Genomic DNA, 12,070 nt, shown 5'->3' on the forward strand with positions numbered 1-12,070 from the left:
ATCGACGCGAAGCGCCTAACAAATCGAAACTCTCCTGGCCGCCTGTGGCGCTGCCAAGCATCGGTTTTTTTTGCTTCCAACATTCAGGTTGCCTTTTGTCCGCCTTCTTTGTGCGATAAAAGTGCACTATCGGTTTTAAAAGAAAATTTACTTCAATATTGAGCCGCGCAACCTTCCTTTGTCAGCCTCAGAGATTCGCGACCCATGTGGGAAGGACAATTCCTCCAAGGTGGCGTCACTTGTCCTACGACGTCACCACGCTTGTACTCCGAGTTTGGCCTGTGGCGGCGATACCTGTATTTTGGTTCTTACTATTTTCGACCTTACAAGAGCTATGTTTTCAGTAAGAGCGGCGTTTTTGTGATCAGGATCTGGTATTGTATCGATACAAGCCAACTTCAATTTCTCCTCAGCGTCCCTTTAAACTAAAAACAAGACTTGAGGCAGTAACAGCCACTCTGCTTGCACATAAAACGATTACAGTGTGCTCTGTATATATTGAGCCACAGCTGAAATTAACACTCCTTGACTTAGAGGGTCTTTTAAAGCAGCTACCAGAGCCATACCTGGTAGTTGGCGACTTTAACGCACATTCTCGTTTTTGGGGAAGCGAGAAAACGGACGCTAGAGGGCAGCTCATCGAGGATTTTATTCTATCCACTAATGTCTGTTTGCTGAACTCAGGTAAACCCACATACTGTTCCCCATCCTCAGGAAGAATGAGTGTTTTAGATTTGTCTTTTAGTTCACCGTCTGTTTTTAGCGATTTTAACTGGAGTGTTTTAGACAATCCATATGGAAGCGCTCATCTCCCTGTTTTGATAGGTCTGTCATCCTCGCCAGCTATTATTCCAACAAAACCGCAGCGTTAGAAACTACATTTAGCTGATTGGGCATTGTTTCAAGAAAAAGCAAGTTTACAGCATATAATTTTATAAAACCACAGCATAGATGAGATAAATGAAATGTTCTCAACATGCATTCTTTCTGCTGCACATGTATCAATTCCTAAATCCACAGGAGTGGTGCGCCAAAACCACGAAATTTGGTTCACACGAGAATGCAAGGAGGCAAAAAAACTACAGAATAAAGCCTGTGGAGTCTTTCACAGATACCCAACTCATGAGAACCTTATTTTTTTCAAAAAGGCGAGAGCACATGCGAGGCGCATCTGACGCCAGGCCGAGAAAACATCATGGCAAACTTATGTCTTTTCTATAAACAGCTCAACCACATCAAAAAAAATGTGGGAGCAAGTTCTAAAATTAAATGGCCGCTACTCACCTTTCACAATTCCTCTTCTCACAACACCCTGCACGCAAACGAGTTTAGAGGAACAGGCAGACATACTGGGGGAGCACTTCGCTGTAGTTTCCGGTTCAGCACACTATATGCAGTCATTTCTTAAATACAGAAATAGAGCCGAAAAACGAAGGCTCCCAACAAGTGGAGGTACTAATGAAAAATATAATACTCTTATTACACTCCAAGAAATCAACACTGTACTGTCTGCCGGTAAGAAAACTGCTCCAGGACCCGACAAATACACTATGAAATGCTTGCCCATCTTTCCAAGCCTGCTGTAGAGGCACTTTTAAGATTCTTTAACAAAGTATGGGTATCAGGGAAAATACCCGAAGCCTGGAAAAAGGCTATTATTGTACCGTTCCTTAAACCTGAAAAAACCCCAACCTCCCCTAGTAGTTACAGACCCATAGCCCTTACTATTTGCCTCTCAAAATCCTTTGAAAGCGTCCTTAATATAAGATTAACGTTTTTTCTTGAATCCTGTGAACTTCTTAATGCCCGTCAGTGTGGTTTTAAAAAGGGATGCTGCACAACAGATCACCTAGTCCGTCTTGAAAATACTGTTCGAGAAGCTTTCATTCATAAGCAACAATGTCTCGCTGTATTTTTCGATTTAGAAAGGGCATACGAGACGGCCTGGCGGTTCGGGATTCTTCAAGACCTTGCCGAGCTTGGCATCCGAGGAAGAATGTGTAACTGCCTAAAAGACTTCTTATCTAATCGTTCATTTCATGTCCGCCTGGGTACAACCCTTTCGAGAAATTTCATTCAGGAAAATGCAGTACCTCAGGGCTGCATTTTAAGCACAACTCTCTTCATTGTGAAAATGAACTTTCTTACGAAAATAATCCCAATGTCCGTTATGTACTCGGTCTATGTAGGCGACCTTCAAATAGCTTGCACATCCTCCAATGTATCGACATGTGAAAGACAAATACAATTTATAATAAATAAACTAGCAGCATGGACGGATAAAAATGGTTTCCGGCTTTCCCCACAAAAATCAGTGGCAATTCTGTTCTCATTAAAACGAGGTTTACAGGCAGATCCGACCCTACATCTGAACGACACCAAGTTGCCCGTAAAAATGAGCACAAATTTTTAGGTATAACATTTGACAAAAAACTCACTTTCCTGCCTCATATTAATGCACTAAAGAAGAAAACTTCCCGATCACTGAATATACTCAAAGTCCTTTCACATAAACACTGGGGTTCTGACAGGGCAAGCCTCCTAAAAATTTACCGATCTGTGGTACGATCCTGCTTAGACTATGGCAGTATAGTATATGGTTCGGCAAGACCATCATATTTAAAACAACTCGACCCAGTGCACAATTCAGGTTTACGCCTTTCAACTGGTGCTTACAGGACGTCACCTATAAGTAGTCTTTATGTTGAAACCAACGAGCCGTCACTTACAGACAGAGGAGCCATGCTCACATTCTCGTACATTCTAAAAATTCGTTCACTGCACAAACATATTTGTTACCCCATCGCTACAGAGTGCCCATCCATAGTACTCTTTAACAATAAACCGCAAGCTACCCGTCCACTGCTCTTACGTTTCGAAGACATATGTCAGAACCTTGGCGTACTAGACATATTGCCAGGCATTTCTCGAAGACGAGGTCCACTTCCGCCATGGTACAACTTTCCGGAGATCTGTGATCTCACTCTTACAGGCTTCCGTAAAAAACAAATCCCGCAAGAACATATCATACAAGATTTCCTCACACTTGAAGAAAAATACAGTAATTACGCAGCCTTTTATACAGACGGTTCCAAAACAGACGCTTGCGTTGGAAGTGCAGCGGTACACGGGAATTGGTACAAAATAGTAAGACTTCCACAGTGTGCTTCAATCTTCACTGCGGAATGTTACGCTATCTGTGTAGCCGTAGAAAAAATAGTAAATGAGAACCTCACCAGAAGTATTATTTAGACAGACTCGCTAAGTGTGCTTACAGCCATTCATTCCAGAAATGCAATAACTCCGCTGCTTGGGGACCTCATACACAACATTACAACAGCCATAGCAAAAGGACAAAACATTAGACTGTTGGGTACCAAGTCATGTCTACATAAAGGGCAATGAAAGAGCAGATTTGTGTGCTGCTCAAGCTTGTGGCAAGCTAATAAAGAATGCAAATGTGCCCTATAAAGATTGCATGAAATTACTACAATTTAAGACAAGGAAAATTTGGCAGTCCTCTTGGGACAGCGAATTAAATAACAAGCTACACTTAATAAAACCAGTGCTCGGTGAATGGAAGTCATGTGTGCATCAGAAACGTTTCAACGAAGTCATTATCTGTTGCCTCCGTATAGGCCACACACACATTACTCACAACTTCCTGCTAACAAAAGAAGACAAATCAGTTTGTGCATGTGGAGACGAACTTACAGTCAGTCACATTTTAATTTCATGTTCTAAACTAGAAAAGCTACGGAAAAATGCTTCTCTCCGTTTTATAACCAACACATCCCTTTTCATCCATCACTGATTCTAGGTGAAAATGCAATTGTGGACATGTCCTGTGTTTTTAGATTTTTAACAGAAGCTGGTGTTCTTAAAGAAATGTAAAACATGACCCAGTACTTTGCCTGATGCACCTCAGCCACTTTTGCATTCTGAGAAAAGGGCTGAAGTTTTTATCTTGATTGGTTGGGGGCCTCCAGTCCTTGCCCCGCCAAGGACGGCTGATGAGGGTACCCAGCCTCCTTTGAAACCTTTAATATCTTGTTTTGCTCTCAATACTAGGCAGAAGGGTATTACCTTTTAGGCATTCTACACCCCCATATTTTTTATACCTTTGTAAAATTATACAGAAAACAATTTCTTATACCTTGAGCTTGGCGCATGATAGCCTTAGTCGCTTAAACTTCAAAATGCTTTTCCAAGATAAATCTTGGGCGTCGCATGCTTGCAACGTGCTCTGGTCCTGCAGCCAGGGTTGGGTTCCATCTATAACCGTTCCTTTCGCGATTGACATGACACGTTTTCCTGGGTAGCACTATGAATTCTTGCTCATGCCGCTGCTGTGCAAACTTAAAGCAGCTGCGCTTGAAATTTGAGTAGCTATATTTGCTCTGCAGAATCCGTTACTCTTTGAAACTTGCTATCAAAGTATTACATGCCACATATCATTCTATACACTCATAAAGAACCTGCCGGAAGACGAACTACAGACGCTGAAACGCTTGCTTTTTAGCCAAACATAAGGGTAGAACGTGTTGACGTCGGTGCTCGAAGCATACTTTCGACCATACACAGTGGGGCTCAAGGAGAGAGCGTGCAAACGTTAATCCGTTGTTTCAGATTTCTCCTATGCCAAAGGGGCTGACTACATGGTCTTTGCGTAAAGCGTAAGGGACAAAATATAAAGGCTTGATGGTTAGCACTGACGGGGGCCGAACTGGGGGCGAGCGCACGTTCTCCTTTGGAGCGGTTAGGAGCGGTGGGGCAGTGGCGACCCCACCGAGGTGCGGCAGGAGGCAAAAACAGACCCCATTGCGCAGGCCGTAAGAAGGAAAGCGCGCACTCCCCTCGAGACTGGCTGTGGCCAGGCTTGGGGTGAGGTCACCAAGGCTCAGTAGGGGCTTTAGAGGAGGACATTGTTTATTGACACACACATACAAGCAAGGCATAGTGAGAGAGGGGGTAGAGCATACTGTTGCGTAACACACACAGGCAAAGGCTGTGTTGCTTGGCGATGACTCTCCGACTGCTGTTGGTCTCTCCACGGGTTGTTGGTGGGACATGTGGCGTGAGCAGTAGCAACTGCTTGAGGTTCAGTCTCTGTGTTTTCAGGAAGAAACCGGAGAGTGTCGGGAGGCGAGAGTTGGGAAAGCCAATCGTACAGTCCAGGAGCGAGACACTGCTGCTGCTGGGGATGCCAAGATTAGCACGGCCAACGACACCGGAACACGTGCTGCCGTGGTGGCAGACATGGACAGGGATTTAGACAAGGGTGTAGCTGAGGGAGTAGTAGAGAAGGATGCAACCACAGACAAGAAGGAAGCTTCCGAGGTCGCAGATAAGGATGGAGACACAGAAGAGGACACAGCAAAGAGTGCAAATGAGTACAACAGGGATATGGACACAGCCACTGATAGCCACAGGAATGCAGATAAGATTGTAGCTAAGGATAGGAGTGAAGGCGTAAAAAAGGACGCTGCAAAGAATTCAGATGAGAGCAAAGACAAGGATACTACCACTGACAGAGACAAGAAAGAAGCCGAGGTGGAAGATCAGGATGCAATTGGAGACACAGAAAAGGACACAACAACTGAGGACAGGCATGAGGATGCAGACAAGGATGCGACGACTGACTCAGGCAAGAGTGCAGCCAAGGTTGGTGGAGAGAACACAGATGAAGGTGCAGATAAGGACACAAGTGGAGATGCAGCGAAGAATGCAGATGAGGGTAAAGACAAGGATGTAGATATGGAGAAAGCGACAAGTGTAGACCAAGGTAGGGCCAAAGATGCAGACAAGGACGCAATGCAAGGAAGAAGTGGTGTTCCATCTAGAGTGCTTGACGACTTGACTGTGAGCAGCGAAGAAGAGGATGAAGGACATGATGAGAAGAGGTCAAAGGAAGCAGAGGACGAGGATGACTACCTGCTGTACCTGGAGGAGATCTTGCGCACCATCCACACTGCTTACTTTGCCATCTACGACCAGATGGGCTCTGAGGATGGGAGCGGCATTCCTGATCTTAAGCACATTGTCCCTTATGTGCGGCGCAAGGTTCTCAAAGAAGCCCACCTCGTGTTCTCTGGAGTGGTCCCTACAAACCAGGTGGGTGCTGCTGGCCCCTGTAGGTCTGTTCAAAGAATAGTTCGCCTTTCTCGCGCTGCACTGGTTGAAAGCAGACTTGTACTGCGCATGTGCAGTTCTTATTGGTGACAGGCACTGGTGAGAGACTGTGACAGCCGTGAGCACACACACCTGTCGCCTCACATGCGCAGATGACGTCTTGTGGATTGCGCATGTGGCGCTCATGTGCGCTGGCTTTCAACCAGTGCTGTGCAGCAGATTAATTTTCGCCCACTCCCAGAAGGCGCCACATCCTGTGAAAAAGGCAAATTAGGGTGTGCAAGTTTTGTTTGCATGTGTTGTTATCATGCATTGAGGTAAAAATACTCCAGCATTTTTTTATGTGCCCCCTTCTGTGCCTCTTCACATGCTCGTCTTGTAAAACGAAATTATTTTTGATATATCACCTTTGGGATGTACCACTTGATAGGTGCAGTCATACCAGATGTGAGGAAGAAGCCTGTGGTTTGGTGTTGCATACTTGTTGAGCATTTTCACATGGTTCTTAGAGCTGAACAGCATTAAAAAAGCTTTCTTATCAGTATTCCTGCCTTTTTATGAACTCGTCTGCAGTAGAAGCTCACCAATGCGTACGTCAGAGGACAGGAAGTAAAACGTTCAAATTATCCGAATGTTTGAATTGTTGAATGGCCTCCCCAAAAATAACCCTGAAAAACCGTTTACATCATGGTAAATATATGTGGCGAAAACCTGTGCCACGATCGTGTGCATCAGAGGCGAAAACTATGCGTCTGTGATTTTTTTTCAGCTCCTTCAAATGGTGTGCATCGCGCACACTATCGATAATGTCAAAGCAGCAGTACTCCAAAACGGTAATGGCCGCTGTGGCCTCCTAAACAGTTTGACATTGTAGTAGTGCAGCTTCCTTACTGGCATCATTGTCGCATGCTAGCACGCTCCACTGCTCTGATTGCGAACAGTGCGTGGTGAGTACACAATGAAAGGACTGTGGTATGCGAACAGATGCGATAGGAGTGCATCGTCACTGGTGTGGTGAGATAAAAAGCTTCTTAACCACATGCTTCAAGAAGAAGATGAAATTGCATTTAGGTTGCCTGCTATGGTGTCTCCAATTAGTCTCTAATGTTTTTGCGATTTTACTGCCGAAACTCCTGCTGGAACCGGTTTCATTGTCCTTATATGGCGTGCATGATTCATTGCCTTTTTGGAATAAATTTCTAGTTAGTTATAGGAATAACCCATCCAACCCACTAACTCAACTTGTCAGTTTTCTGGAGTAGGTTTACTACCAATAATTTTGGGGTCCTGTGGATTTTGAGGGTGGGCCAACTTGTGAATTTTGGGCGTTCTCAGATTTTCAAATTTGGTAGTGCCCTATGATTGGTCCACTGGTGGTCGTTGATGAAATCGCGACCCTCTCAACCAGCCAGGGAATTTCGTGACAGAAAAGCTGGAAATTTTTGCTTAGATGACAACCTAAATGCTTTCAAATAAAAAAAAAATGGAGAAGGCTACCGGTGCTTCAATGAGGGCCCAGAACAGCCCTCGGCTGTGCTCAGCTGGCTGGCGCTGATGTGTAACCTGTTGCTGCTCTGGCTGCGGGCTGGTGCAAAGCTCGAACACCATCATCATCAGCCTGACTACACCCACTGCAGGGCAAAGGCCTCTCCCATGTCTCTGCAATTAACCCTGTCCTGTGCCAGCTGCGCCCATCGTATCCCCACAAACTTCCTAATCTCATCCGTCTGCCTAACTTTCTGCCGCCCCCTGCTAAGCTTGCCTTCTCTTGGAATCCAGTCCATTACCCTTAAGGACCAGCGGTTATCTTGCCCTCACATTACATGCCCTGCCCAAGCCCATTTCTTCCTCTTGATTTCGACTAAGATGTTATTAAATCGAGTTTGTTCCCTCACCCACTCTGCCGGCTTCTGGTCCCTTAATGTTACACCTAGCATTTTTCTTTCCATGGCTTGCTGCGTTGTCCTTAACTTTGAGCTAAACCCTTTTCATTAGCCTCCACGTTTCTGCCCCATAGGTGAGTAGAGGTAAGATAAGCTCGAACTATAGAAACTGGAATGGTGCGGCCGGGCTATTTTAAAGCGCAGCTCTCAGGCGCCTGTTCCTGTGTTCTGCGTCACCGATGGATGGATGGATGGATAGATACGGCTGAACCCTTTAAATCGGGCGGTGACTCAAGCCACCTAGCCATGACTTATTAAATTTTACTCTTTTCTTGATTTTAGCCACCAGTCAGATAGACTTAGCTTGGTCACTACTACCCGCTTAAAATCTACTTTCCCTTCACTGTCCTTAAACCTCAATGCCTTGGACAAATCAGCCCCGCTGCTTTCCACTGTAGGGTGAAGCCCTTTGCAGAAAAATGTCAAGTGTTCAGCCGTTTCCTCCTCCTCTCCGCACGCAACGCACAACGTGTCTATCTCGTGGTACCTGACTCTATATGTCTTAGTCCGCAAAACTCCCGTCCTGGCCTCAAACAACAAAGAGCTTCCCCTACAATTATCATAGATATTTTCTTTGGCAATTTCCTGCTTAAGAACCTGTATGTTGCCAGTGCTGATTTGGTCAGCATCCCTGTTTTCCTCAGAGCTCTCTCTGTTTCTTTAACCTTTTTCTTAACCGATAATTGCTGATTTGCCCCCCCCCCCCCCCCCCCCCCCACTGCTGTCCAGATATTTGCTTGTCAATTTTCTAGTTCGCTTTCTCCATTTCGTGTCAACATTCCTTATATACAGGTATCTGAAAACTTTCCTAGCCCACTGCTTTTCTCCCATTTTTCTCAATCGCTCCTCAAATGCTATCTTACTGCTAGCCTCTCTGCTCTCGAAAGACGCCCATCCCATATCACCCTGTACCCCCTGATTTGGTGTATTGCCATGTGCTCCCAAAGCTAACCTCCCTACTCCCCGTTGCCTAATTTCCAGCCTTGCTTGAACATCTGGCCTCATACACAGCACCGCATTACCGAAGGTCAGGCTAGGGACCATCACCCCTTTCCAGATCCCTCTTACCACCTCATACCTATTGTAATTCCACAGTGCCCTATTTTTCATGACAGCTGCATTCCTGCTAGCTTTATTCATTACATATTTTTCATGCTCTGTCAGATACTCAACACTGTTATTTATCCACACCCCAAGATACTTGTACTCATTCACTACATTTAGCACAAACTCCTGTATTCTATGCTCGCCGCCCTCTTCATTAAATATCATGACTGTAGATTTTTCCTTACTATACTTGAAGCCTAATCTATCTCCCTCTGTACTGCATATGTCTAACAACTTCTGCAGGTCTTCCTTGTTGTCAGCCATTATCACTATATCGTCCGCATATATTAGTCCCGGTAATGTCTGTTTAATCAATTCCCCTTGCTTGAAAAAAGGTAGGTTGAAGCCTAGTCCGCTCCCCTCTAGCTTGGTCTCCAACCCTTGCAGGTACAACATGAACAACAAAGGGGACAGAGGACATCCTTGTCTAAGCCTCCCGCTGTATCTCTACAGGCCCTGATACATTTTTTTCCCATTTTATGAGCACTCTGTTACCTCTATATATATATATCTTTTAAAATATTAATTACTCCATTTTCCACATCCAATGTGCCCAGTATGTCCCACAAATGCTCCTGAGTAACGTTGTCATAGGCTCCCCTAATATCCAGAAATGCTAGCCATAAGGGCCTATGTTCCTTTTCCGCAATTTCTATACACTGTGTCAATGATAATAGATTGTCCTCCAACCTCCTTTGTTTCCGGAACCCATTCTGTAGTTCCCCTAACACCCCCTCATTCTCCACCCAAGCCTGCAGTCTGTCCTTTATAATTTGCATCACCACCCTGTAAACCACAGATGTCACTGTTATGGGGCGATAGTTACTTACGTCTGCTTTGTCCCCCTTTCCCTTATGTATCATGTTCATTCTACTTAATCGCCATTCATCGTGGACTTTCTCATCCACTATCATTTTGTTCACTACCTGTATTAATGTTTGCTTGGATTTTGGTCCTAACTTCTTTATCAACATAATCGGGATACCATCTGGTCCTGTTGGTGTGCCACTAGGAACCTTCTTCTCTGCCCTTTCCCACTCTCCTTGCTCAAGTGAAGCTATTGCTGTAACTGGTCTATCCTCCTTCGATAAATTATGTACCACGTGATTTGCTGAAAATTTTTCCGTCATCCTTGTTCCTATGTGTTTTATTGCTTCATCCCCTTCTAGTCGAATACCCTCATCTGTAACAGTAAACCTTTGTTCTAGCCTAGTTTTATTACTCATTGCATTTAGATGTTTCCAGAATTTTTGGGCTGCTTTTCTATCCTTTTTATTTACTTTTGACATCCATTGGGGACCCTTTCTTCTAATTTTCTCATTAATCAAATAGGATGCGTCCCTTCTACACTTTATGAAGGTATCCCATTTTCTGTCTACTTCGGGTTTTGGTTCCCCCCTCTTCTTGGAATATCTGTGTTCCCTGGACGCTTCCTTGCGCTTTTCTATTGCCCTCTTTACCTCCTCATCCCACCAACTCTTGGGTTTGCATCTTTTCCCTTTTAGCTTTACTCGCACCTTAGCTAGCTCTAGCTCCAGTAATCGAGTTAATTTGGTATAAGTCCATTCTGTTTCACTACCCTCAAAAATTACTTTCTCGATTTGTTTGGCTGCTGCTTCCAATTGCTTTTCTGAGTAAAAATTTCCCCCTGATTGTTCATCTTGCTTCAGTCCTACATTGCTTTTTCTTCTGAAGCTCAACTTGATACGCTTGTGGTCACTACCTAGACTTCTGGAACCATCTTCATCTATGCTCATTACCCCTAATCTATTATACATCCTCTGTGACATTAGTGCATAATCTATCGTCGAGTGCAGACTCCCCGCCTCCCATGTTATGAGCCCTTCACACTTCTCGGTGCTGTTGCATACAACTAAATCATGCCTGTCACACATGTCCTGCAGCATGCTTCCTGTCGAATCCGTGTACCCATCCAGGTCTTCTATGTGTGCATTCATGTCGCCTAATATAATTATCTCGCCCTGTCCTCCTAGCACATCAATGTCGCTTGCAATACATTCTAACATTTTCCTGTTTTCCTCTTTGGCATTAACCCCTGTCCACAGGTATACAAAGCCAAGGAGTGTTTGCTTGCCTGCCACTGTTCCTTTTAGCCATAAATGTTCCCTGCATCCCAGTCTAACCCTTTGAAAATTCATACTTTTATGAATGAATGCCCCAATTCCACCTCCCTTTCTGCTGCCCTCTGTTCTATTGCAATATTCCCATGCGTAGTCTGGGTTACAGGGTGGTTGCTCCATGTCTCTAAGATGTGTTTCCACTAAACCATATACCATTAATTCCTCCTGTCTTAACTGTTCTTCTATTTCCTCCCATTTCAGTCTATTTCTGCCACCTTGCATGTTAATGAAACCTATATCTGAATTAACTTGACCCTGGCGCTTGCGTCTCTTTCTTCCCCTATGGTTCCATTGTCCCTTTGATCTTAATTCTTCCTTCTCTACACTGGTTCCTTCAGAGCTCTGGGTCCCCCCAAAAAAGCTGTTGCCTGGCGACCTATCCTACTACCCACCTTCTTGCCAGTGGCACCACCGTAGTGGATGCCATCCTGTGCAAAAGTGTGGGGCCTAACCTCGTACACTTCCCTGTTGACCTCCATCACCTCGTATCTTAGTCGTCGACTCAATAGCCTAATTACCCGATTAGCCTCAACGACCCTCCTTTCCATTTCGCGAGCCTGCCTCTGGACCTCTGGGATTGTGCATATGGTCACATGCACACTCTCAGAGGCCTCTCTAAGCCTACGCATCCCCACCTCCAACTGCGTCTCAAGATTCTGGCTCCTCCCCTGCAGTACATCATTGAGACCAGCATGGATGACGACATGGTGTTCGCCATCCATGCTGCCCACCACCACCTCCCGGGCT

General features: G+C 45.0%; 1 protein-coding gene across 2 annotated transcripts in view; it reads left to right on the top strand.

Moving 5' to 3' along the window:
• LOC144101940 (RNA polymerase II subunit A C-terminal domain phosphatase-like) overlaps nt 1–12,070 on the top strand; it is a 72,721-nt gene that overhangs the window by 33,633 nt on the left and 27,018 nt on the right. For both annotated transcript variants that reach the window (XM_077635178.1, XM_077635179.1), the window contains exon 7: nt 5,122–6,114. In XM_077635178.1, the coding sequence (XP_077491304.1) occupies nt 5,122–6,114 (993 nt within the window). The remainder of the gene's footprint in view (nt 1–5,121; nt 6,115–12,070) is intronic.

This window comes from Amblyomma americanum, chromosome 8 (assembly GCF_052857255.1).
Source record: "Amblyomma americanum isolate KBUSLIRL-KWMA chromosome 8, ASM5285725v1, whole genome shotgun sequence".
NCBI lineage: Eukaryota > Metazoa > Arthropoda > Arachnida > Ixodida > Ixodidae > Amblyomma > Amblyomma americanum.